This window comes from Ricinus communis, chromosome 5 (assembly GCF_019578655.1).
Source record: "Ricinus communis isolate WT05 ecotype wild-type chromosome 5, ASM1957865v1, whole genome shotgun sequence".
Classification (NCBI taxonomy): domain Eukaryota; kingdom Viridiplantae; phylum Streptophyta; class Magnoliopsida; order Malpighiales; family Euphorbiaceae; genus Ricinus; species Ricinus communis.
In genome coordinates, this window is record NC_063260.1 from 19,549,046 (window position 1) to 19,576,462 (window position 27,417).

The 27,417-nt window shown below is 30.6% G+C and overlaps 3 protein-coding genes across 4 annotated transcripts; all 3 read right to left on the bottom strand.

Annotated features, from left to right (window-relative positions):
• Positions 1–1,498: 1,498 nt before the first annotated feature.
• LOC8279627 (phosphoglucomutase, cytoplasmic) lies at positions 1,499–9,845 on the bottom strand. 2 transcript variants are annotated; one of them, XM_002527737.4, is made up of 19 exons: positions 9,696–9,845; positions 9,423–9,509; positions 8,473–8,554; positions 7,747–7,802; positions 6,980–7,093; positions 6,823–6,885; positions 6,514–6,630; positions 6,305–6,405; positions 5,579–5,638; positions 5,391–5,490; positions 5,130–5,287; positions 4,955–5,050; positions 4,136–4,199; positions 3,970–4,051; positions 3,698–3,873; positions 3,474–3,550; positions 2,298–2,430; positions 1,896–2,012; positions 1,499–1,819 (listed from the first exon to the last, which is right to left on the bottom strand). In XM_002527737.4, the coding sequence occupies exons 2-19, from the start codon at positions 9,498–9,500 to the stop codon at positions 1,748–1,750; spliced, it is 1,746 nt and encodes a 581-aa protein (XP_002527783.2). In that variant the 5' UTR covers positions 9,501–9,509; positions 9,696–9,845; the 3' UTR covers positions 1,499–1,747. The 2 variants fall into 2 exon arrangements, with proteins under 2 accessions (XP_002527783.2, XP_015580027.2); XM_015724541.3 differs by having other exon boundaries at positions 9,687–9,813.
• Positions 9,846–16,213: 6,368 nt separating this feature from the next.
• On the bottom strand, positions 16,214–17,351 carry LOC8280778 (HMG-Y-related protein B). The gene is made up of 2 exons (XM_002527738.4): positions 17,152–17,351; positions 16,214–17,065 (listed from the first exon to the last, which is right to left on the bottom strand). The coding sequence occupies exons 1-2, from the start codon at positions 17,248–17,250 to the stop codon at positions 16,565–16,567; spliced, it is 600 nt and encodes a 199-aa protein (XP_002527784.1). The 5' UTR covers positions 17,251–17,351; the 3' UTR covers positions 16,214–16,564.
• Positions 17,352–18,237: 886 nt separating this feature from the next.
• On the bottom strand, positions 18,238–22,400 carry LOC8280779 (cysteine-rich receptor-like protein kinase 43). Its single transcript, XM_002527739.4, has 6 exons — positions 22,107–22,400; positions 21,835–21,974; positions 21,373–21,583; positions 19,816–20,050; positions 19,540–19,690; positions 18,238–18,864 (listed from the first exon to the last, which is right to left on the bottom strand). The coding sequence occupies exons 1-6, from the start codon at positions 22,168–22,170 to the stop codon at positions 18,430–18,432; spliced, it is 1,236 nt and encodes a 411-aa protein (XP_002527785.2). The 5' UTR covers positions 22,171–22,400; the 3' UTR covers positions 18,238–18,429.
• Positions 22,401–27,417: the final 5,017 nt, after the last annotated feature.

A 27,417-nucleotide genomic window follows, 5' to 3' on the forward strand; every position in this document is an offset into this window, starting at 1 on the left:
TAATAACATGCGCCTTAAGCTCTTATATAAAAGGAAAAAAAGAATATGCGCCTTTAGGCTCAATAAAAAGAAGGGTAAATGACAAACACTCTATATTTTAGCGTATTATATTAATATTTTATGCTTTTTCAATATTATACTATTATCTCCTTCCACTTTTAATTTACTACTCTAAATACGACTTCCCTCTATCTTTTGCTTAAAAAAAATTCAAATAATGAACGGGTCAATTTAAAAAAAAATTAAAAGTTCCATGTGGTCCCTAAACTTTGACAATCAATTTCATCTATGATTAAATTGTAAGTAAATTATAATAAAATACTTAATTGATATATTTTGATAAAATTTTAATACTATATCACAGTCACCCTATTGAATAAGAATGATATTTCTTTTTATTTGTTGGCTCAACTCATTCTTTTTATTTAAAAATAATCAAGATAATAAATATCTTTATTTTTAAAGTTCTATATTAAATTAATTCTAGATATTATGACCAAAATTTAGAAGAATATATTTACATAAGTCTGGAAAGCCCCAGCATATGAAAAAGACATTTTATTAGGGATAGAAATGGACAAATTCTTTTGTTTGAATAAGATATTTTAAAACTTAATAAGATTTCAAGTACAAATATTTAGTTATATATTTATTTTTGAAACAATAGGATAAGCTGAATTAGAAATATAATGTAGCTGGCTTTTATATTTTATGAATTTTTTTATAGTGTATTAAATAAATATTTTATATTAATTTAATAAAAAGTTATTTTGGTTAAAGTTGATTGCATAATAAGTTCACGGACCAAACAAAACTTTTTAATTTTTTGAAATAAGGTCCATCAATCAGTTGAATTTTTAAATAAAAATAAACATAGAGGGCATTTAATATAGCAAATTAAAAATAAAGGGATATAATAGATTAATATTAAAAAAGCAGATATAATATGCTAAAATATAGGGATTTGTTTTCATTTATCCTAAAAAAGAATAGGCATACAAAGGACTACGCGTAGACTTAGAATCCAAAACGAGTTTAACCCACGCAAAAGAAATTTGGAAGGGGACAAGCACTGGGGGGTTCACAAGTAGGTTTATGTGACTTTATCAACTTTTTGTGAACTAATAGGGACCAAACAGATTGACCCCAGGTTGACACGCAATGCCCTTGGACCCAGAACTAGTAATAGAACGACTTTACAAAACTAAACCACGTATATAAAAGCTGAATGAATACTCCAACAATCAGAGCAGACATTAGGTCTTCCTTTTTCTCAATGCGAATAACTAGCAAACTTTATCAAGTATACCAAACTATGATGAATATTTTAGGAACTTATCTTGACATTTCACAAATTTCCTTGGCATATGTATTACCAAATAGATCCACTTTCTGAGGGCCATCTGCTTATTTCCACGCCCCTCTTCAAGCTGCCTGCTACATATCATCCATGATCATATTAACTCAAGTATTTTGCACTTCTCGTTAATTCAGAGGATTTTAAGCTCGCCAAACAACAAGATATTCATATATTTTGCACGTCAAAAATTTATATCCGCTCGTTTTAATGGCACATTATACTCTCATGGCTCTGGCAAGGATGCAGAAGACAATAGGATACATACTTGAAAAAGCTATATTTTCTTTTTAAATAAGTCTCATAAGACCACATAATAACTCGTCAACACAATACTTCTGGATATTGCAGAGGATATTCAATCTCAACTTTCGTTGTAGCAGCAAGAATCTATGTGATAACAGTTGGTGCAGATCGGCCTGTGAATTCCTGCATCTTGGAAAGTTTCAGAGCAACCTCAACCTGAGAAAGCCATGCATAAAAATCAGCAAATTTGAGGACACGAATGGTACACAATTAGCTTAAGCTTTTGTCTTACGAGAGGGGCAAGCGCTTCTTGAGAATCTCTTCCTGTTTTTGAAGAATCCTTCTCGTACTGCTCAATGTAGAGACGGATGGTGGCACCTTCTGAGCCAGTTCCTGAGAGACGGAAAACCTGCATCGATGTTGAGAAAAGGGATAAAAATTGACATTATGGTCATTTCGACAATAACACTTTCTTCAAAAATACCACAAATGATCCTACTCTACCAACACATCCGCTAGAAAATTTACTTCATTACTTTGACAACTGAGCAGTAATCCACTTAAACCCCTAGGTTCACAGGTCATAACAAAGTGTAATTCCCAGCATTACTTTAATCTCTCATTTATCACACCTAACTCCTAAGACCTTATGTTAGCTTTACTGAAGTATGCACTACTTGGAAAGTCAGCGTACCAGTCGAGAGCCATCCTCAAACAAATATCGTATGCCCTGGTGACTTGAGATGGAGCCGTCGACAGGATCTTTGTATTCAAATTCATCACCATGAACAACCTTTGCCACATCTGATCTTATCCCCTTAACAATCCTGTTTAAACACAGAATACAATTGTAGAGAATATTCCTGTGGTGTATTGTAAAGGATCTAATAGAAAAATAGATGTACCAAACAGACACCTGAATTCAGTCAAAATATAACTGGCAGCACTAGATATTGTTAGAACATCAGGATTCATCAGTGTAAATTTTCCAGGGTCTTAATTATCTTCTCCTACTACATTAGCCATAGTCCCAAAATGTGCAAGTCCTCTTTTCTTCTTTTTGTATCTCTTCTTTTTCTTTCTATGCAACGACCATTTTAACCTTAAAATCATATTAATAGTTGTTATCTTCAAGTATTTATAGCTGAATTATAGCAACTAGATTTTTTCACTATAACATGTAATGCGAACGGGCATAAACAATTTTATTCTGTAGAAGCTAAGTTCAACCAATTACCCTACTAAAAATGCAGAGTTATCGTATGAATCATGCTTCATGTGCACCAGTCGGTGGAGGTACATGACCAGTGCCCATTAAAAAGGCACTAGTAAGAATTTTACAAATTACCAGAAAACTGAATCACTACCACAGCATGTTACATCATCAACATCACCAACAACAGACAGAAGCAGATACTGTCCACAGGATCCTAAAGACATACTTATTTGATTATTATTCTTTGTGGGGATATATAACCAGGCATCAACACTTCAAGTTGCAGTACATTGATGGAAGGTAGTATCTAAGCACAACTATAATGTCATTAAAGTGGCGAATGAATTCCCACAATAATAAAATTTGAATTAAATGGACAAGTAAGGAAATGATATCACCCAATTGCTTAATAAAAACTGAGAGGGTATAACTAAGATCAGAAAACTGAAAACCTTCACCCATTTCAAATCCCTAACCACCATAAAGAACAATCAGCTAATAAATAACCAAAGCAAGGAATTAGGATGTATTCACCATTTAGAAGCCAATATAGCATCAACTAAGGTCAGATAGATTAGGTCATACTAAAGAAAAGCTGGGTGAAGAAACTTGTGTGATGCAGAAAGTGGCTTTAGACTAGCAAATAAGACGTACTCGTTAACTTCACCAAGAGAAGATTGCAGCTTGACCAAGTGTGCCATCAGTTCCTTTGCTGCACCAGCATCAACATTCTTCAAGAAATTTTAGCCAGTTAGATAATAGTTAGCAAATGTGTAGCTACTAAAACCATAATTAGAACATCTGAAAGATTTGTGACTACCACAAAAGAAAAGAAAAGGACTTACAATGACAAACAAATGAACTAAAAAAAATCAGACCTCATAATCATATCGAGTATAATAGTGGCGGCCGTAAGTAGCCCAATGGTTGCGAACTATATCTTCAACACTCACAAGCTTTCCTCCATTGAGATTTTCCTTATTTTTGTAAGCCAGAATAGATAGCCAAGCCAGAACTGCCCAGATTCCATCCTTCTCGCGTATATGATCAGAGCCTGTTCACAAATTTCATTACCAGAGAGTTTTAGAATTTGCTATAAATTTCAAATATGACAAGTTTAACCACACAAACTGAAATGGGGGGCACTGACCAGTTCCAAAACTTTCTTCCCCACAAACTGAACATAATCCTGCATCCATCAAATTTCCAAAAAATTTCCAGCCAGTAGGAACCTGGCATTGAATGATCAAATATCCAAATTACATGTCTAGAAGCTTGAATACCAGCAGCAGAGAAGGAAAATAATAAGAGAATACCTCAAAGAACTTTAAATTCAGATGTTTGGCTACAATATCAAGGGCAGCTGATGTGGGCATGCTCCTACAAGTAGCAAAGATAATATCATTCCAAAACTTCATGTGGGGAAAGATCGGACCATTACATTAGCAAAATGAGGTACAAAACATGGTGGGAATATTAATAACCTAATCAATTAAGATAATGACTCGAGTGCTTTAAGCTGGCTTACATGGCTCAAGTGCTTCAAGCTGGTTTACATGTACCACACCAAGGAGGTTATATAGCGCACACAGAGACAGGCCAAGAATAAAATGCAAATTTGGACTTCATAAATTAGCTAGACAATAAAACTCAGAGGGCCCAATCCCAGAACAGAACTTAAATCATATAAATATATAGAATATGGAAATACATGAAACTTCTTCAGTATAAAGTTTCCAGCTAATTCTTTTTATTGTAATTGATTAACTAATATATGCTCTCTTTTGCAGCGATTATTTATCAACTATTTTCATCTCCTGTCAATTTTGTTCTTTGATAATTTCTGCAATGCAATTGAAACAGGATTTAATGTCTTAGAAGAATTAAGATTTACATGTTTATTGGCTATGAATTTGTACATAGAATTTCAAATGCCTCAGCTATAGAGACAACAAGATTATTACCCCGCCTAAGAATGTATTGCAAATTTTTTTTTATTTAGCTTTCAATACAAAGTTTTAGCTGTTGAAGCCTAAAAGGAAAACAGTAGGCTGCATCAATTAGGATATATTCCACAATAATAAGAAAGTAAACCACAACAGAGAGAAAAGAAGCTAAACACTAAAATTCAGTACCTGGCAACCCCCTTTAGACCAGCAGAGAAATATGGTATAGCTTCAACTGCATTGGCAGCAATGATAGCAACAGAATCTGATGGAGTAACAAAAAACCTAGCCAAATGATAGAAGTAGTAGATGTAACGTTTTGGGATAAAGATAAATTTCTAACATGAGAGCAAGAGGGTGCTACCTTTTACCAAGGATCATGTTACGATCTGCATCGCCATCTGCAGCGGCACCAAATTCTGGTGGTTCGACTTCTGAGTTTGATTTACCCAATCCCATGCGAGCAACCAACTCTTTTGCATAAGTAAGATTTGGATCTGGATGCCCCCCTCCAAAGTCCTCCTGTTTGCATCAGTTGATAGGCAATGGAAAAATTAACTCTCGTAAAACAAAAGAAAGCAATTTAAAAATTAATAATACCAAATCATCATAGACTTAGCAAGACCTTGGGTACACAGTTCAATAATGAGCTCTCTTGCGCACAAAGCTCCTCCACAAAGATACGTTTTGCATAAGCACCAGCAACTCCATGTAATGCATCATAACTTCAACATGGAGAACAATTAACTAATGAGTACCAATAGTATAGGAACATAATAGTTTACGCAGACGCTAAGAGGTGGCCACCCATACCAGAAGGTGAAATTGGGAGATGAAATCAGCTTTTTGATGGACTCAAAGTCAAATATAGACCTGGGAAATTTTTAAGAAGTATTAAGAATTTTGAATGAGCATAAAGAAAATGATCAGTCAGATTAAAAATATATGAACTAAGATCAGATAATCAACAAACTGGTAATCAATTAACAAAGAGAACAATACTATAATCTCACCTAACAGCATGCGGAGCAAACAGGAATATTTCAAGAAACCCCAAGATTCTTTTCCAACTAAAACATAAGACAACTAAACAAAAAAGATTTTGGAAAATAGCAATCTTTTGTGGCATGCATTACAAAAAGTAAGCCCTTTCATAATGCATTGAGAATTGTCATAAATTCATCAATGCCGAGGTCATCGTGTTTACATGCTCCTTTAAACTACTTAGAATCATGCAAGATTTTTTACTCAAGTAGAAACCCAAAGGTGACAAAAGCTTAAGACTGTACAAACATGCACATACAGCATAATAAGAGTTCTAAGGAGGATGAAAGAATTAGAACCTGCAGTTAATTCTATTGCATTCCATCAATTTATCACACTAACCATCACCAATTAAGTGGTGTGCACACATGTTTGTTTTTTGTGTGTGTGAAAGAGAGAGACACAGAGAGAGTAAATATTATCATTCAACATATCCAAAAAATCATCCTCACATAAAATACATCTGGAGAAAAAACAGACAAGAGAGCAGCTTACTTCATCAACTTCACATAGTCGTCTGCCGAGTCAAAAACGTCAACATCAAATTGTCCCTCAGGCCCACTAAAATTAGTTACACCAATTGCACTGATGTCGACCTGGGTTTTTCAGAAAAACAATAGTAAAATAAAGAGTATCTTATATACAAAGGAACAAAAGCACTAAGGGAGAAAAGAAAGAAAAAGAAACAAAGGGTGCAGCCATACATCAGGGAGATCAGAAATTAAATACTCCTTTATTGTTTTTGTGTTCTCATAAATCTTATCTGTGATCCCCTCAGGAGCAGGTCCACCATTTTCCATGTTATATTTTATTCCAAAATCCTGCAGTAGAGAGATAAAAAAAGGGGGACAAAGAAATTATACAGCTTTCCCACATTATTGCTTAGTATATTGATATAAATCCAAATTAAACTACATCTTTTCTACTTTAAGGACAAGGGAGTCATTTCTCCTCTTTCATTTCAACTACAAAAACCAGGAAATAAAATGGAACAGCAAACGATTATCACGCACCTCATGTGGACCACCTGGATTATGACTTGCAGTCAATATAAATGCTCCAGTTGCTTTGGATCCCTGCCGTTCAAGTTTAACATTAATCTTTATGCTGCTTGTACAGCTAGTGTTATTGAAGAACCATGAACAAGCTCGTTTAAGCAAAACAACTTACATCTAACCCTACTTTTTCACGAATTACAGCTGACACAGCAGGAGTTGAAAGTAATCCATTCTGACCAACCCAAACACGCCGCACACCATTTGCAGCTGACATCTTAATAATAATCTGCAAATTCAACAAAGAAATATCAAGGGCATCTGAGTATGACATAATACAAGATTTATGCATAGAAATAAAACAGTAGTGATGTCAAATAACCTTCTCATTGCCACAAACATGAACCAATACGTGGCAGGGCGCATGACTTATAGCACCCATTGCCAAGTATAACAAACTGTCATTTATGCCACTTCACATAAGAATAATCATAACAAGTTTAACAAATTTTCTTATATTTCAATTCACATTATGAATATTCTTAAACTTATGATTTGCAGATTAAATGAGGCAGTAGAATATTTTACTTCAATAATATTTTTAATAAGCACAAAAAGCACAGCTTCAGATTGAGGAAACAAGAGAATTAAAGTAATTATGATGGTAAGTGCAAAATGCTCATAGTACTTCAAACATTGTTATATATGCCTGCAAAAACCCCTATGTTTAGTATTGTTGTACCATAACCATATAGATGTATGTGGACATATACCAATTGAAAGCAAAAGTCCTCCAAAAGCATCCTCAGGACCATATATACATATTAAGAATATAAATACACACACACACATGTATATACATATATTAGGACTGACAGCCTGAAAAAGAAAAAAAAAAAACTTAATAGCAAGCATTCAGACCCTTTATGTCGAATGTGATACCTGAATGGCATCCTTTGAGAAATAGCGGCCATCACCAGAAACAACCAGAGTAGCACCTGCTCATGACGTAAAAGCAGCACAGTACTTGTAAAGGTCAATTTAACCATTCATCGCATGTTAAGTCAAAACATAGTAGCATAAGTTTTTCAACAAGGTCTGCACAACAACAATGGAACAAATATACTTTCAAAATAGATACCACAGAAGAAGAACGAGAATGGCTACTCAAGTAACTTGAATGAAGAAAAAACCATTATTCCAAATAAATTCATCACATCAAAAGTATATTGCATTGCGAGTTAATTCCAAAATTTTCACTTTAACTGCTGTTCCAACCCCCAAGTATAAAACCTTACCATTTTGAGATGTCCAAAAATGTATCTCCACCATTATTCTCACCAGATAATACAGATTTAGTTCAAGAAAAAAAAAAAAAAAAAAAAAACAAGAACTTAGAAATGCATATAACCTTAAGGAAGTAAGCCATGGACCAAGATTCAACACATTTCTCAGATTGAACATATGCCAAGATGATGATGCTCTAGCTACTTAACCTTAAGGTTTCCAAACTAATTTCTAAGTGTATGCCTTCACAAAGCCTAGAATTCCAACTACTGAGAAGCAAGATGCTCAAGCACAAAGACGATACCCAAGCTATGGCAAAATGATAAAATCCAACAAAATTGTATAAGTAATCCATGATATAATATAAATGACAGAAGCTACCTCTAACTTTCTCTGCAGTCAGGGCATCGAATGTTGACTGAACAAAATTATGCAAGTAATTAGGCTGCGTGAACACTTTCACCTGAAAAAGAACCAGCTGCCATATTAAATGACAAAAATAATTACGAAAATATTCTAACAAAATAGACATCAACTCTTAGCTTCCTTGTCTGACATTGCAGTGTTTAATTAAGGATGGCTAAATAGTACTTAACTCATCCATCTGGTTTAAACTGATATTTCAACCATTAGGAGTATATAGGCTACTCATTTTTATAGCGACTGAAGCCGAACTTTTGCACCAAATGTCTAACCATGTTGCAACGTGATCAATAAATCACTTGAGTGATGTGTAAGAGAAATGACACAATGCCCCCACCCACAAATTACACCATTAAGCCTAGTATCTTTTGTCTACTGGTAAATACAAGTTCATGGATAGTTCAAGCACATAAACAGCTAGCTAAACTAACTTAATAGGTCTAACAATGGTATCAGAAATTATAAGAAAAACCTATACGTTAGGTCTTATCTCCACAACATTCTAACAAAATCTGATATGAAATTAAGCTCTACGATGATCAATCAATCAAACATGTTACAGAACCGTTGCTAAATAAATTGTTTTGCTACATGTCTAATTAAACATAAACTTACAATAGAAATCAACTACTTATGAGACATAATAAACATGGTCATCATTGTGCCTCATTGATCCGAGCTACTAATGATTCAATAGGAACTAAATTAACAGCAAACAATCGATTTATGCATGAGCGACAGATCAAGTACCGATCTAATAAAATGGCGTAGCATTTGATCAAACACCGTTAATTTCAGAAAGCAAATGATCAAACATAATCGATCTAGTTCAAAATCATTACGAAATGAGAAGGGAGAAACTGAATTTCGATTAATATATATAAATATATATATAGAAACAAACAAACCTTCTTGCGAAGGCCAGAAGTTCCAGGTTTCTGGCCATCGAAAGGGGTAGTAGACACTCGCGATACCTCGAACACCATTACTTTTTTCTGTTAATTATCAAAATAAAAGAAACGAAAGCTAATGTGTTAGATAGAGATAATAAAAAGGAGTGCACTGATTCTATTTATGAACTATATTTTAACGTTGGATTGGATACGTGTGCTTCAATGGCTAAAAGAAATGAAAAGAGAAAAAAAGAGGAGTGAGCTAGTATAGATGCTTACGAAACGTACTGTTAAAAGCAGAAGAGACGGACAGAGAGGAGGGAGGATATGACGAGGATTATTCGAGTCGATTGGGAAATTTAAAGCCTCACGTAATGATTTGGAGGCATGTGGTGCAATGTCATGGGCTAATGCCGGATCCAGATCGACTGTGTAGGGAGAAGAGCGCTTCCTTCGCCTTTTATTTTATTTTCATTTCTTATTTTTGGCGCTTCTAAAACTGTTACCCTTTAATTTTTCAGAAAAGTTTGTCGCTTGTTTAGTACTGTAAATAAATATTTGATATTTGTTTGGAAACTCGAATTATGTTATTGTTCTTATAAACTGAGAATTATTAAATTTCATTGAGTAGAAAAGACTCATTTTATTTATTTATACAATTACAATAACTTTCTAATGCTTTTATTTATTCTAATACTGGTACAGTATTATAATATATTAATAATTTAAAATAAATTATAATAAATAAAAAAATATCATATGAGTTGGTATAATAAATTAATACAAAAGTATTAAATTTAGTGGCATTATATTTTTGCTAGAAGTAAACAAAACAACACTAACATTAGCTTAGCTGTCTCACTGAATTAGCCAATTGTTTAGCCTTTGCAAAGCTGTTATTTCCTTGATGGCAAAGTTGTCATTTACCTTTTTATATTGTTCTGAAGAAATTCTTCCATGTTACTCCAAATATGCTCCAATTTCTCAATCAGCCATTGCTTTTATTGCACGCTGTCATGCATTAATAAAACTCTCCTCCCCAAATTCTCATTTCAATGCTGCAAAATTACCCATTCTTTTATTTATACTAATTATTAATATTGAAACGGAAAAAGATTAATACTATATTTAGTTAAAATTTATAAATATTTATTTTATTTAAAAAAAAGTATAAAAAATTAATTTCATATAAATCTAATTATATAAAATATTAAATTAATTTTTACTTCAATATATAAATTTTATACACTATAACTAAACAGTGTGTAAGAGAATTATGAATTCACCCCGGGGAAATCTCATGTTGACTTTCTGTTGCTCCGCTGCAAGCTTCGAGTGGGAGGGAGAAAGTTAGGATTTTCAAACTGCATAAGACTTCTTTTATATACAGAACCAGTTGTTAAATTTGTGAGAGGAAAGTTAGGTCCAGTAATGATCACATATTGCTATTGTTTAATGACCATATACTATTCTTGCAAACAAAATACATCACCCTCTGCGTATTATTTTTTTTAAAAAAACTAAGATTTAATTAAGATGAAAGAAAAAAAAAAAAAAAAGAGTTACATGGGAGTCGTCAAATACAAGATCCCGAGAGCTGCCTAGGCTTGAACAACAATCAATCTTCTGGATAAGACCGGTTTAGAGAAGCATTTGCAATCTAATTGGCAACCTTCCCTTCCTTCTCAATAAAGAATAAAGAGATGAACAAACCACGACAGGATTTCTCTAACCACTGCTGCTTCCATCTGCCATCGGATGGGATGTTTTATGTTTGCCTTATAGATTAGTAAATTAGTCACGTTTGATTAAATTTTTGCCCACAGCTGATTGTTCACAACTGTTACGGTAGCTAATTGCTTTTGGTTGGTAGCATATTGATATTGATATTGGATAAATTATTATTATAACTATAATATATTCAATTAGTTGTTTATTTACCGTTATTATTATTTTAATTTTAAAATTAAGTTGGTAAATATAATTTAATAAATTTTTAATTTTTAATATTAATCTATAATATTTTTTAAAAAATAGCAAACTAATTATTTTTAAATACTGTTTTTTTTTTATATTCAACTAGCATCAATTGCTATTTTAAAATTTTATTAATGCAATAATATAAAAATTATTTACTATTAATTTTATAATTTATTATTAACTATGATATTAAAATATAATTTAAGATTTTAATTTTTAAAGTTAAAATTATTATTTAAAAATTAATTTATTAGTTAATATAATATTAATATATATTATTTTTTATAATAGAATTGATATCATTATCTAATTATGAAACTATATATAAACTTAGAATTAGAGTGAGTGTTTAATTATAAATATAACTTATTAATCAATAAATTAATATAAAAACTATAAAATACATAAACTTAAATTTCATTTGTCAAAATAAGCACACATATCAAAACAAATATTATACGTGTCAAAAATTATTCACATATGTCAAAAAAAAAAATTAAGCACACATGTTACACAAATTTAAGTCTCAAAAATTAATTTATATATATAGATTATCAATATAAACATTAATTACAAATTTTACTTCTATAAAAATATTTATTTTATTATTTATTTAATATTTTTAAAAGACATAAAAATAATTTTATATAACACATTTTAGAAATATTAAATCAACTTAGTACTGGTTAAAATTAAAACAATAATAGATAAATTTAAAATAATAATAAAAGAGTTATTTTATTCTATTTATTTATATAAAGAGAATTGTTGGTGAAGAGTTTCAAATTCTTGGGAAATGAAGCAATCTTGAGATATTATTTGTCTATTTATTTAACAAATGGCAATAAAAGGTAATACAAGTTTTTAAAGCCATGAACGAAAGGCCATTGTCTATTTAAATAGCTTCGGTGGAACTAATTTCACTACATAGAAAGATAAAAGAGTCTTCCATCTTACCGTATATGCATTTTCGATAAAGAAAAAGACATTGAATTCAAATCTACAACCATATTTTATTTATAAAGACTACCTTATTAGCATTCGGTTTCAGCAAACGGCTAAAGATTGTATTTGCTCTTGCTGTAATTCTAAGAGGATTAGGCTGGATGCCATTAAAAAAAGAAACAAACAAACTTGTTTCTTCTTTCTTTTCACATATACTGTCAACTAGAGGATTAAATAAGGGTTAGCGGAATTCGAAGATTAGAAAAGCTAAGGAACCGGTCCCTATTAACTCGAGCTTGGCACTTGCCTGGATCCATTTTGTTGGTTATCTGGTAACATGAGTGCACATTGACCTTCCCACACTTTTCCTTTAATCAAAGTGTAAGATTCACCATTTTGTATCTTGTCATAGTGCGCAAATTATAAGATGCATCATATTGGGGATTTATCCGGTGTGGTTTAATTAGTAAAAAGATTCATATTAGTATTTAATATGTGTCGGATATGATATACGTATAAGACGCTGACACATTTTTTTTTTTTAAATTTATGCTAATTGATTTTGTATTAAATATTCATTAACTTATCTTCATTAAACATGTACTGAATGTTCATTGTTTAAATGGAAAATATTCATTGTTTGTTAAATTAATTTTGTAAAAAAGATATATGTATTATAATATAAATATTTGTAGTATAACTTTAGCTTGATTTTTTTTTATCAATTGTGTAAGGACAATTTATATTATATGTTCATCTGAATGAATTAATAATATGATTTTTATTAATGACAAATATCTATTGATAAACTAATGAATATTATGCCTGTAAATGATTAATGTTTATATTTATCATAAAAAAATTTCAACATGCATCACAAAAATAATAAAAGCTTTTATAAATAATTAATATTTTTATTTGAGAATATTGATGAACATCATATAAACAGATAACAAACATTACAGTACCAGATAATAAACATTAATATTAACATTGAGGAATAATACATCAAATAAAATGAACATGAATATTAAATCCATAAGTAATAAATATTTCAATACAAAAAAAAATTAATTATTATAGAATATTACATCTAATGGATATTATACATACAGAAAATGAACATTTTAGTACATGTAAATGAATAAAAATATTAAAATATATATAGTCTAATAAAAACTTTTTGACATGTCTTACTATACTCTAACATATATGATTTTTAATTTTGACACGTGTACTTATTATTGACACATGGAATTCAAGTATAATTTTTAATATAATATTAATTTTTATGAATTAATTTTATTATAATTTAAAAAAATCTAAAAAATAATGAAGAAGTTGGGACAAAAGTCCCAGAAGTATACACTTTAGAAGTAGAATGCACCTTAATATAAATATTTGTAATATAACTTGAGCTTGTTATTTTTTTTATTTACTAACTGTGTAAGGATAATTTATGTTATGTCTATATTAAATATATTCATTTGAATGGATTAGTGGGTATGATTTTTATTAATGACGAATATCCATTGATAAACTAATGAATATTATACCTATAAATGATGAAAATTTATATCAATTATAAAAAGAATTTCAATATGCATCACAAAAACAATAGAAGCTTTCATAAATAATCAATATTTGTATTTAAGAATATTGATGAACATTATATATACAGAAAAATAAATATTGCAGTACTAGATAATGAACATTAATATTAATATTGATGAACAATACATTAAACAAAATGAACATGAATGTTAACTGTAATAAAATATTAAGTTCGTAGACAATGAATATTTCAATACAAAGAAAATTAGTTATTATAGAATATTACATCTAATGGATATTATATATATATATAAAATGAACATTTTAGTATATGTAAATGAATAAAATAATATTAATATGTATCTAGTCTAATAAAATTTTTTTGACATGTGTTGCTATATTCTAACACATGAATTTTAATTTTGACATGTGTACTTATTATTGACACGTAAAATTTAAATTTATATAAAATTTTACAGTTTTTCTATTAATTTATTTATATTTTTATATTTTTTATATTAATAAAATCTTAAAATATAAAAAAAAAACTAACAAAGTCGTTAAGAATATTTAATTTATTATTATTTTAAAATATCTTAATAAATTATAAAATATTAAAAGATCTATTTAATTTTATTTATAAATTTAATTTATATTATTATTTATAATCAAAATAATTACAACGGTCATAAAATAGACGAATAAACAGATAAATTTCATAAATATATAAAAGGATATATATTCAAAATATTATTTTTGATATAATATTAATTTTAAATTCATTTTATTACAATTTAAAAAATTAAAATCTCATGTTTTAAAAATAGATACACATGTCAAAATAAAAAATTAATAATTTTAATGTAATATTAATTTTTATAAATTAATTTTATTAGAATCTAAAAAAATTAAAAAACATAGTGTATAATAATTCAAAAAAAATAATAAGTAAATAAGAGAAATAAAAGTTCCAACGTGTATTTTACTCTTTCCTCACAACCACCGTGTTAATAGATTTTGGTCCATATAAAATGATAGATAGAAGTCCATGTTACAACAATTGGTCATAGCCCTGGGCCTTTTTCTTTATAGGAATTCTAGTGTGGGGGACTTCTCTATGTTGTTCAGCCTTGTCATCGCATCGATCCATCTAGTTGTTAAGCCAGATATTGTGTTGGCTACAAGAATACAATCACCAAGTCACCAATTAAGTAATAGCCCTTCACAAGCCTTAGCAGCGAAAAGTGTTTTTGGGTAGAAAAAATTACTCTCTTTCTCGCTTAGCTTAAATGGTTTAATGGAGAGCGCATTAGGAAGAACATTGATCGCTCAGCTCAGTTATGATTACTTCTTTAGGCTCATTAGGCCCATTATATTTGTAGTTTGCTTGACCTGGTTACCCATACTTGAAAGGTTTCAATTCTTCTGAGTATAATATATGACCATATTCTCCATTTTAATGTGGGTGATTCCGGACAACAAACAAAAAATGAGGTAGTAATTGACGACATATCTTATATATTTTTAGTGCAAAATATTTAAGATTATATCATATCACATCAAGTAAATCTTATTAATTCAGATGTAGATACACAATTTAGGGACTAATGCCAAATTTGTCTTAGAAAACATCAGGTCATATTAAGTAATTAAAAGCTAATAGGTACATAAATATGAAATGAAAATACGATGGGATGGAGCAACAGTACAAAAGGAGAGAAGCCAAAAATGAAGTGGCACCGAAATGGAACAAGAATAATGGTCAAAATCCTGGCAGACTGCAGCAGTCGCACAAATATGGGAAAAGGGCTTCCATGTCCTCCCAAGTCCCAATCGCTATTACTATATACACATAGCCTCTGCCACTAATTAGTACACCCTACTGGGGCAGCACAATCACAAATAGCCTCTATTTTCAAATAAATTTAGTCAGACCCGCCTAATTTTTCAAAAATTTCAAAACAAAAAGAAAAAAAAAAAAGGAACAATTGTTTGGCTCTGTACTTGTACATTTTCTTTTTACACCTTTTTTATTTCAAGAGCTCGGCGTACTCGTAAATTACTCGAGAAAACATGTGAATTTTTAAGCATGCTATCCAAAAGGTAGCATGCAGGGCATATGCTGCATAATAATACTTTTAACGCTTTCCAGATTAGGCTTTTTTTTTAAAAAATAAAATAAAAAGCCTAATCTAATGGCACTTTCGCAGTATCTTTCACCAAACCATGTTCTATCAATATGGAAGAAAATAAAGATACCACTAAAATTTGGAGAGTGAAAGAGAAGCAACATGACAAAAAAGCAAAAGTAAACGAAAAGAAAAGAGTGTTCAGAATCAATCTCATTTTGTTGTTTATACCCTTCTTTTTTAAATTATCCAAAGACAGATAATAAAAAGAGGGCTAAAGTAGTAAAGTAAAAGCCTAAAACGCAGCCGCTTAGCAAATTTACATTAAGATTACAGTACACTTAACCCCCATCATTCCTCCAACCCAACACCCACAGCCATCTCTTCGCCACATATTAAACTAAACTAACATTAAAAACTAAGAAAGATAAAAACTAAAAACATCAATTAGTAGAGATAAGACTAACACGCCTAAAAAAATGATAAATGAATTTAAAGAAAATTTAAAAAAAGAAAAGACAAAACAAAACGTTCTTTTTCTTTCGTTCTTCAGCCAGCAACCGGAGCCACCGCAGTCTTCACCTTAGGCGGTCTACCTCTCCCTCTCTTCACCTGAGACGCCGCGGCTGAAGAAACTGACGGAGTCGGAGGAGCAGCAGAAGGCAACTTAGGAGGACGTCCGCGTGGCCTTCCAGTAGGAGCAGTAGCGATCTTTTTCTTAGGAGAAGCAACAGGAGCAAAAGGATCTCTAGGTTTAGGAGGACGGCCACGTGGTCTAGGAGGTGCAATTACAGCTCCTGGAGGAAGCGGGGCTTTGGGCTTTGGCGGACGGCCACGTCCTCTCTTGGGTGGCGCGTTGGGGTCAGGTTTCATGTAGTTGTTCTTGACCAAAACAAGCTGACCACTTTGTTTCATTTTGTTGAGGTGGTGTGAGAGTAGCGTTGTGTGTGCTGGTGGTAGATCAGGATATGTCGTCTCCATTTGTTTGGAGATCGCTGACTTGTTTGACCCGTTCTTGTCATTTAAACTCTCTATCGCCGCTAAAATCATCTGGAAAACAGAAAAAAAAAAATTGCACATTATTAGTCTAAATGGAAACGATGTCGTTTTTGTGCTAGCAAGTGGTAACTGACTACCTCAGGGTACTGAGGAATAGTAGACGGCTGCTGCTGTTGTTGTTGCGGTTGTTCTTGAGGAACAGGAGGAGGATTAGTAGAATCTTCAATAGTAGCCATGGAAGTTTGATGTTTGTTTTGTTATCTTGTTTTTTTTCTCGAGGTGAGAAATGAAGGAAAATGAACTGTTTGGTTATGAAGAGAAGAGAAGAGGGAGCAATGAGGAGGGATTTAAAAAGGGAAAGTAAAAGGAGCAGAGTTGGAAAGAAGTTTGATAAATGATCTAACGGTCAGGGGATAATGTTTTTAGGGTGAGGATCTAACGGCTTATGTTTCATATTAATTGTTTCACGCGGATTGATGACGTGGTTAAAGACTTGCTGGGATTTTGAGATTTACGATTTTGCCATCGATCAAGAAATAAATGAATTTACCATTTTGTCCCTGTTTTTGAATTCTCTCTTTAACATGAGCGTTTTAAAACAATTTGGATTTTTTTTTTGTCGTGACTTCATAGACTCGTGGTCTCTTTGTACGTGTCATATTACAGTTGGGTAGGCAAAAGATGGATGATAATAGTACAATGCCACGGAATGAGGATCATGTGAGATTGAGCTGATGTAATTATTTGATGAATTTTAGGACCGGGATCAGCATCCAAGTGCGGGGCGGAGGGCCCCGCTTTTGGGACAGAAAGATAGAGAAATGATTCCCTGTATTTGCGTAGTACATTTTGCTAGCTGGGTGTAGACAATGGAATTGAAGAGCTTGGCACAACGCCATCGCATAAGAAAATGAAAGCAGAATAAGAGAAACTGCAAACACTGACCCCAAAAATTAACAGAATTCTGATGAAACCCTAATAGAATGTTCATAACCATAGCCATAGGCATTATTGATTATTCAATAATGAATCGCTTACCTCATAATACAAAAGGTCAAATATAACCCCTGATATTAATCTCACATATTTGACAATGATAGCACTCAGTTTCCAAGCTCTGATGAATTGTCTGTTCTTTATTTTTCCATGTTCATAGTCGTAGGGTTGCCCAAAGGTCTTGGTTCGACCATAATAAGATCTCCATAAGTAGCGCTAAAGCCCAATTTCGTGAAAATGCACTTTCAAATATGTGCAAGTTAAAGAAGAAAGGTTCAAGACTATGTCAAGTTAAAGAAGCAAGGTTCAAGACTATCTTACACTCTCATGTTTAACAACTTCCCTTAGCATTTACACACTAAATTTGATATACACCTACATTATACAAAGAATGCCCAAAATTTTAAATACATCTAACTCTAGCTTCCCATTGGACGCTTACCACGAGGATCTGATTTTGGCTTAGAGGGAATTGAGGTAGATACTGTAGCAGTACTCGTAGATGCTGTAGCAGCACTAGTAGATGCTGTAGCAGTATTAGAGTTTGAGCTTGAATTAAATGTACGGGAATCGCAATCACCGGATGTCCCGCCAGTTGAGGTCATTCCTGGTGGCCTGCGGGATCTCCTATATCGAGAACCAGGTACACCAGGCCTAGATGGTTCTTCTAGATTGCCAGGTCTCTTTGATAACAAGATGACTACCCGTCGCATATTTGGCCGCAACTGTGGATCACCCTGTGTGCATAGCAACCCTATATGAATGCACATTTTTACTTGGTCGATGGCTGCAGATGATGCTAATGTTGAATCCATAATCTCCAAACTTCTATCCTTTTTGTGAAGCTTATATGCCTGTTTCAACAATAATAAAATCATGCTTTAGACAAATTGAAAGCCAGGCAAGACACAAGAACATTATATGCACAGTTGCAGACTTTATAAACAAGCTCTACAAAGATTATACTAATTAAGTGCAAGTAGAAGGCTGAAAAGAAAAATGAAAGGTTACTTCTTTTATACATAAGCTTGTCTATGTGTCAATTGGCTATTATTAGCTGCTAATTATGCACCCTCAATTTGATATTATTTCTCAGGTCAAAGGTAACTTTCGTTTAACTACTACCATTTGAATCAATCCTTGCCAAGGGCCCTTCCACAAAAATGACATCACACAAACTAATACCATAAGGACGTAAGTACTTGCTATTCTACAGTGAGTCTATCCATAGTTCATAGCCTTCTTTTTTCTTTTTTGGTTCATCCTCTAAAAGATTTGACTTTCTTAATTTCATTAGCTTTGACTTTTTCTATTTGAAAATTATCTTTGACATCAATGCTCACTTAGAAACCAAATTTGCAAAAAACATGAAAATTGTCAAGGAAGAAGGGCCCAGCATATATATAAATTAACAAGACCTAGAACAAGAATTTTAATGGGACACAACAGAAAGATCTTCACACTTCATTATTAAGACAATTAAGAAAACAATGAAATGAGCGCTAACTGAACAAAGGAATCAGTCTTACCCACTCAAGAAGATTTTGAGCCTCAAGTGATTGATTAAATGTTGAATTCCTCTGGCCGGTTATAAGCTCCAACACTAAAACCCCAAAGCTAAATACATCTGCCTTCACCGATAAATGCCCATGCATGACATACTCTGGAGCCATATACCCACTGTTGCCAATTATAAGCACATCTATTATATAGACTGACCAGCTCTGAACTAAGAACTTGGACAATATTAAATTATAGTTTAAGCAAACAAAACTTGTGTCGTACAACATGGTGGTTTTACATACTTTGTACCAGCAACGCGAGTGTTGACATGTGTTTGATCTTCAGGGAAGAGACGGGCCATACCAAAATCTGCAATCTTAGGAACCCACTTATCATCGAGTAAAATATTGCTGGCCTTGATGTCCCGGTGGATGATGCAATTGTGCGAGTCCTCATGAAGGTAAAGCAATCCCCGCGCGATGCCAGTTATTATATCATATCTCCGCTTCCAATCCAGCTGCTCTCTTTTATTGGACTCTGCATCAAATCGTCAGTATTAAGAATGCTAATTAAGAGAACTTAAGATCATGTATAATATCATTTATTAGTTGTCAATATATAAACATAGTAATCAAAGGCAGGTAGAAAACTAGAGGTTTGGGAGATTTCCTTCCACTTTCAGTCTCCAAGATTCAGTTAGAACTGCTCAAACAGGCGCATAGTTCATAATATTTGGTTGCTTGGTGCATACAAATCCTAAGAAAAAAGAAAAGAGAGAGGTTGATCAAGATCCCCTGAACTTATCTACCATGAGGTATTAAGTCATCTAGGAAAGCACTTTCTGCATATGAAAACAAGGAAAGGACATCATTAGGGCATGGGTCCAAATTTTGGTTGCAATCATGGAAGGAAAGTACCTGCATCTAATTCTAAACAAATAAACAAATCAAAAGAAAAACTTTATTAAGCATCATAAGAAACAGTAAGAAAGCTACAACTAAACATTGAACTGTTTTACATCTTGCCTATCTATTGCCTTGCAGAACTATTTAAACTGTGTCTCCACGACTTAGAAACTGATCAAAGCACTGCTGATAGCATTGTTGCATCATGCAGATTAGCAACCTTTACTCTTTTTCTTTTTTTTTTTCTATTCTTTCCCTAAGGTTTGGATGCTAGAGTTTACGGTTAACTATAAATTTAAAATATCATTTTCATTTTGCTTATAGGCAATCTGCAGCCAACTCCAAATTTGATGATTGCTTATTGACAACCATGTTCAAGTCATCCTCTATGCTCGTTGATATAGTTTGTTTAGTCATCTACATCAAGCAATGTACAGATATTCTCCAAGAAAAAAGAGGTTGAAGTAACATAGATTATTCTAGTTCAGTCTGATTAATCAAATCAAAATCGTATATAAATGAGTGCATATATCATTTGACAGTTACAAGACTAGGCATATGGCATTACAATATGCCAACTTGGTCAACCAAGCAAACAGATGAACATTTCTGAGAATGTATAGTTCTTGAAAACCAGACAAAAAAATTGAGAAACTCAATCTAGTTATGTTAGGAAAAATTCAGGTATAACATGAGAATTATTAAAGGAGCCTCAAGAAATCATTTGAAAATACAAATGTATGCAACCATCAGTAGCCAAACATAAAAGCACCCAAGTTCCTTATATGAATTGAAAACATTAGCAAAAATAAGAACTAATGATCAGCAATAAATAATTGAACTGAACATGTAGATGGTATCTGATTGAACTTCATTTAATTTGTAATTCCACAAGCAAAATAAGGTTCAACAACATGAACAAACATTAAAAAAAAAAAAGGTTCTGGTACTTACTGAAGAGAAGCTTGTCAAGGCTCTCATTAGAAACATATTCGTAAACCAATAGCTTTTCCATTCCGTGCGTACAATATCCTAACAAATTCACAACATTCCTGTGCTGGACACGCGCCAAAAGCTTAGCCTCATTCATGAACTCTTTCTTCCCTTGATTTGAGCTATGGGACAACTTCTTTACAGCAATGTCTCTTCCATCATTCAACTTCCCCTATTAAAACATTACACGAGTTAGAAGAAGAACCTGGTAACCAAGAATCTAGAAATTTCGGCCTAATCAAGAGTTAGAAATCAAGGTAAGATGAAATTTGTAGAACTTATACCCCAGAATTTTGTTCAATTTTTTTAAGTCTTTCTTATATCAAGCATAAAAACCCCAACACTCCCAGAAACATTATTATCAAACAGAATTTGGGATTCCTAAAAGACCCAACCACAAAGAGATAGAACCGAGATGTTTACCCTATATACAGGTCCAAATCCTCCTTCACCAAGCTTGTGAGTTGGGTGAAAATCTTTAGTAGCAGATGCTAAAGTATCAAATGTAAAATGCTTCTGTTCTTGTGCAGCAATCTTGTCTAAATCTTCTTCTGTTTGGCCCTCTAATTAACCAAAAAATATCAAAAAGCCATACATAAAAATCATCAATTTAGTCAATTAAGCACCAAACGAAAAAAAAAAAAATCATGAAACAACATTTCATTAAAGAAAAAGAACTGGGTTCTGCAATCTACCTCTTTTTGAATTGAAGTTGAAAGGTTTGAACAAATTGAGAAAGAAATTTTTGGACTTTGTCATGGTTCTTCAATAGTAGGTAAAATTAGGCCCATGGGAGGGTAAACAAAAACAAAACGTAAAATTTCAGAAAGGAAATTTGTGATTTTGATTAATGGGACTAGATGAAAACTGGTGTAAAGGGTCGAGAGATGAGGAGTTGAATCAAAAAAGTTTCTTGGGTTTTTCTTTTCTTCTTGTAATTGCTTTTAAGTTATTATTTGTGCTTCTGCTTGTAATGTATTGTGAAATGAACGTGTTGACCAGTGACTGACCAAACCGCGCAAGATCTTAGTTAAATTATTTTCTTCCTACAGAAAATAAATAGTCAAACCCCAAGTTAACCATCTGTAAAAAAAACGGTTGGTTCAAATTTTATGCAGAATTAGTTTTATTCATAAATTTATTTACAAATAGATTTTAATACTTAACTTTTCATTTTCTGTAAAATATAAAATATGTTATAATTTGAATATTTACAAAACAATTAAAATAAACTAGAGAAATAAAAAGAAATAATATTTTCATATTAAAAAACAGTCTTTCTTCTTTTCTTCTTTTTATTCCGTTCTAAATTACAGTCAATTTTATTAATTAACATAGCTATAATTATTTTTCATATGATATACTTTAAAACTGTAGTTAGAGAAATGATAATAAAATATAATGACATCAATTTAAAAAAAAATTATATTTTAAGTCCAAATATAAATCAAAAGTGAATTACTACTATAATCAATTATCAAATTGATTGAAACTATCTGATATTTATCTGATGGTTAAAAGAGCAATACTCAATCAAATATAAATTAACAAAACTAATGTCTTAAAAGATTTCATGAAAAGGGACTTTCTTTGAGGTAGAAAAGCACAAGTTTGGGTTGCAAGAAATATATAAAGAAGTAGGAACATTTCAATTGCAAAAGGCAGCTTGCTTTTTGGAGTCCCTGTTGTTTCTACAAAACTACTTAAAACAATCAACAATTCCATCCTTCTCATCAATATATTTCACTTTTAATCTATAGCTAGATTAAGAGATGCAGACTTTTCTAATTATTGTTATTGTTATTATTATCATTTTTTATAATGTCATTATTAAATTTTTATATAATTTATAATCTTAAAGTATAAAATATTAAAATTAATTACATATAATGATGTTTATGCTAATTAAAATAGGATATATTTGATAATTACTTACTAAATTAATAACTAAGAAAATAAATTATAATTTCAAAATGGATTTAAAAGGAAAAAAAGAAAGTATTTTTTGAAACAAATAGAGTATTTATATATTAATTTTTGTTCAATAAAAATCTAATGAGCTGAAATAATTGCGATAATAATAATTACTTAGGAAAAAGACTTGAACTCCGTTTTCTTTACTAAATTAAATACTATTAATTATCACACTTTAATTATTTATTTTTACTTTTTTTCAGAATTATAGTTTATTTTAATTTATATACGTGAGTTAAAAGATATAAATTTTGTAATTAATATTATTAGATTTTATCATTATTTCCATAAAGCGTTGTATTAATTTTTCTAGAATTTAGAATTCTAAAATATAAAATGTGAAAATTTAAAATAAACTAAAAGGAAAAGGAGTAATATTTTTAGAAACAGATTCACGTACTGTTAATTTAAGATAATGGATATGAGTTCAAAGCATAATTCGATGTCTAAAATAAAACCATGAAAAATAATTTCTCTGAACTAGGAAAAGAAAAAGAGGAAGATTATATTTCTTCAATAAATATATTTAATCACAAAAGAATTTTTCTTATGAAGAAAAATGAATAATTTCCTGGAAGGAAGGGTGGGAGGGAATAGAGAGGATCTAAATTTCAATTATCATTCAATAGAGATTTAAACATGGAAAAGAAATGTGCTTTTCTCTGGAATGACATAAAATGAAAGCAAACAACAACAAAGAAAACAGAAAAGACCGAAGCAAGAATTCACAATTATAGTCAATTTGAAAATCTCTATCTTACTGTTCAACTTCAACAGGACAATAATGTGGATAACAACTAAGGAATGAATATTATGTATAAAAGTGATTAAATGCAATTGGTATAAATAAATATAAAAACATAAATAATAATAACAACATCTTAATCAACCATTTTACGGTCGAATAGTATTTTTACTTATCAAAAATAATAAATTTTAAATTTGAGTTTCGCTATTTATCATCTATTAATATCAACAGAAAATTATCACATATATAATGAATATAAGAAAATAAATATTTATTTATGTTGTAATACTAATTATTATAATTTCAATTTTTTTTGTTAAGAAAAAGACTAATAATATAATGAAATTGCAATATCTATTCTCAGGAGAATTAGCATTTTGATCTCAAATATAAATGTAACTAGAGTTTTTAAATTTGAGCTTATAAAGATGTATCGAGGATAATATGAATGATTTTTTATTTTTTTTAAAGAAAATAAGGTTTCAATTAATATCTAAGACAATTAGCCATAAGCAAAAACAATAATGCACCTGGTGGAATTTGACCAAAAGCAATGTGTAAAAGGTACAAAGAGGATGCATATAATATACAAATTCTTCATTTCATATATAAATAAACCTTAATGTTGTAATTTTGTCAATTGAGAAAATGGTTGTTGTGGGGCAAGTATTAGCTGCTAACTACTCAGTTGATATCTTTCGTTACATCCTATCATGTTGATCAGAAACATCCATTCTAATCATCGCAATATAACAATCTTAATTCATATATTTAAGACTATCACGTTTGACCATTTTTTGTAAAAGTACTTTTATTTTCAAATTTTAATTTTTGATATATTACTTTTGTTTTTTTTTTTTTTTTATCTAAGCTCATTTATACGTGTGCCTTTAATGATGTGGATATATACGTGTTAATATATCCAACATTTATTGTTTGATACTTAGACTTAATTAGTTTATATTTCTTAATTTTTTTATTAATTTAAATTATTATAACGGATACCCATTTAATTATTCAGATATTCATATAAACGGGTTCTTATCGAGTAGGGTACCCTTATCTATTTAAATATCTATAAAATTTATTTAATAGTCATTTAATTTAAACAGATTTTAATTGGATTCGGGTAATGTGCGGGTATCCCTATTAGAATTTCAGACTGATTCAAATAACAAGGACAACTTCTTAAATGAATTTAGAACGAGTTCGGACAAATATAGTTTAAACGGGTTCGGATTCGGATAATATTAAATAGGCGAATATCCTACCGATTGCTAACCCCAAATTTTGTAGCTCTGGATGACTAAAATGTACAAGTAGAGATGCCTTAAGATGTATTGTGCCATCAAAATTTTGAATATAGCGGGACAAATGTAATAGTTAAGGAATTAACAAATAATAATAATAAAAAGACTCCGATATAGAAATGGGGCTAGCAGGAAGACAACATTTTAATTTTGGAAAATTGTCAATTTGGCTCTTGAATTTATGTCAAAGAGTCAAATAGATCTACTTTAAATTCTTTTAGCAAATAGTCCTCTAAATTTATATCTAAGGGTCAAATATATCAAATATAATTTTTTTTATCAAATAGCCATGAACTTGTGTAAAGGGTCAAATACATCCAATTAAATCTTTTTTAAGAAAAATAACATTAGATTTTTAAATTTCTAATTCAATACAAAAACTAAAAATAATATTTATTTTATTAATTTACTAATACAATATATAGTGAGCGTGTTTAAAAAAAAATTAAAATTAAAATTTAATTATCCAAAAATGATAAGTTATTGGGGCTATTTATTAAAAAAGTTAAAATCTAACTTATTTAGTATTTGTCGTTTTTAGGTCAATTAAATTCAAAAGTTAATATTTTTCAAATATACTTTTGTACAGCGTAGTATTAGATATTGTATTGGTAAATTAATGAAATAAATATTATTTTAAATTTTTATAATTTAATTAAAACTTAATTTAAAAAAAAGTTTAAATTAGATGTATCTGACCTTTGGACACAAATTTAGAAAGCTATTTGCTAAAAAAATTTAAATTGAATGTATTTAACTATTGCATTTAAGTTTAGAATGTTACTTACTGAAAAAATTTAAATTGGATATATTCAAATTGACGCATTTTCCTTTTAATTTTTTATTCCATACAAATAATTCGCATTGCATAGGCCATCATTCAATGCGGTATTCGATTTGAACAATGTAAAACAATATTATTGGCAGTGATTAAATGGAGGTAGTCTGGTTTTTAAATCCGATAATACAAAAATAAAAGTAAGACAAATATCTTTAAGGTGAAATGTATTAATATTTCAAAAAATTAGTTCAGGTGTGTTAATATTCTAAAAATAAATAAATAAACAATTAAATCTTAGATACTTTTACTGTAAAATATCTAAAAAAATGTATAAAAAAAAATAAAAACTCCAATTCTATATATGCTGCAATATATTATGTATTATTTAGAAACTTGGTACACAAGGAAGACCTTATATTTATATATATATAGATACATATAATAGATTGTATATTATACATTTAGCAGAGTGCATTTAGAAAAAGAGAATTGACATAAACGAAGGGTTTTAGTTTAGATAGCTCTCTAACAAGTAGTTAATGGTCTATTAAGGCGGCTTTACACAAAGTCAAGGATTACGTGAAAGGCTTAGACTTTTTCTTGTTTGAATCCAACGATGGTAGCAGACCCATCATTTTCCAAAGGCTGTTATCTTCTTTTGATTGACGAATAATTTTTGCTTACAGCCTAGTTTTGAATAAACCTTGAGCCATTTCTTCTTTCCATTACCTTTTTCATGTAACCCAACCAAAAGTTTTAGCAGCCTTAAGCTTCAATTAGTTTTGTTTGGTTGATTAAGAAATATGCATTAAAAATAGAAAGATTTTTATCGTATTTATCTATTAAATTAAAAGATAATTAATATATATTTATTAATTTTAAATAGTTATATATGTATCAAATTTTTAATATTAAAATATAAAATATTTAAAAAGAAGACGAAGATTCGGTATAAGAGGAAAAAAAAAAGGATGAAGAGTACCCTTTTTTATACATTAAATAATAAATCTACATTTATATAAAGCATAGGCGGATTGAAACTTTCAATTTTTTATTTATTTTGTTCCTACAGAAAGCGTGGGCTGCTAAATATATGAGTTTGAGACTTCTAGAGACAAGACCTAAATCCCACCCTCATAGCCAATTTATTTATTGATTCTTTTGGTTAAAGAAATTGGGATAAACCCAAAAAA

What these genes read in the sequence shown, in the direction of transcription:
- LOC8279627 (XM_002527737.4), bottom strand. Translation starts at nt 9,500, where the DNA reads ATGGTGTTCGAGGTATCGCGAGTGTCTACTACCCCTTTCGATGGCCAG. An exon ending in ATCCAGGTGGTCCACATGAG is followed by an intron (nt 6,631 to 6,822) that starts GTGCGTGATAAT and finishes TCTCTACTGCAG; the next exon opens with GATTTTGGAATAAAATATAA. An exon ending in TATTGAACTGTGTACCCAAG is followed by an intron (nt 5,288 to 5,390) that starts GTCTTGCTAAGT and finishes TGATGCAAACAG; the next exon opens with GAGGACTTTGGAGGGGGGCA.
- LOC8280778 (XM_002527738.4), bottom strand. Translation starts at nt 17,250, where the DNA reads ATGGCTACTATTGAAGATTCTACTAATCCTCCTCCTGTTCCTCAAGAA. An exon ending in CTATTCCTCAGTACCCTGAG is followed by an intron (nt 17,066 to 17,151) that starts GTAGTCAGTTAC and finishes TCTGTTTTCCAG; the next exon opens with ATGATTTTAGCGGCGATAGA.
- LOC8280779 (XM_002527739.4), bottom strand. Translation starts at nt 22,170, where the DNA reads ATGACAAAGTCCAAAAATTTCTTTCTCAATTTGTTCAAACCTTTCAAC. An exon ending in ACTCGCGTTGCTGGTACAAA is followed by an intron (nt 19,691 to 19,815) that starts GTATGTAAAACC and finishes AATTGGCAACAG; the next exon opens with TGGGTATATGGCTCCAGAGT. An exon ending in CTCAAAATCTTCTTGAGTGG is followed by an intron (nt 18,865 to 19,539) that starts GTAAGACTGATT and finishes TTGTTGAAACAG; the next exon opens with GCATATAAGCTTCACAAAAA.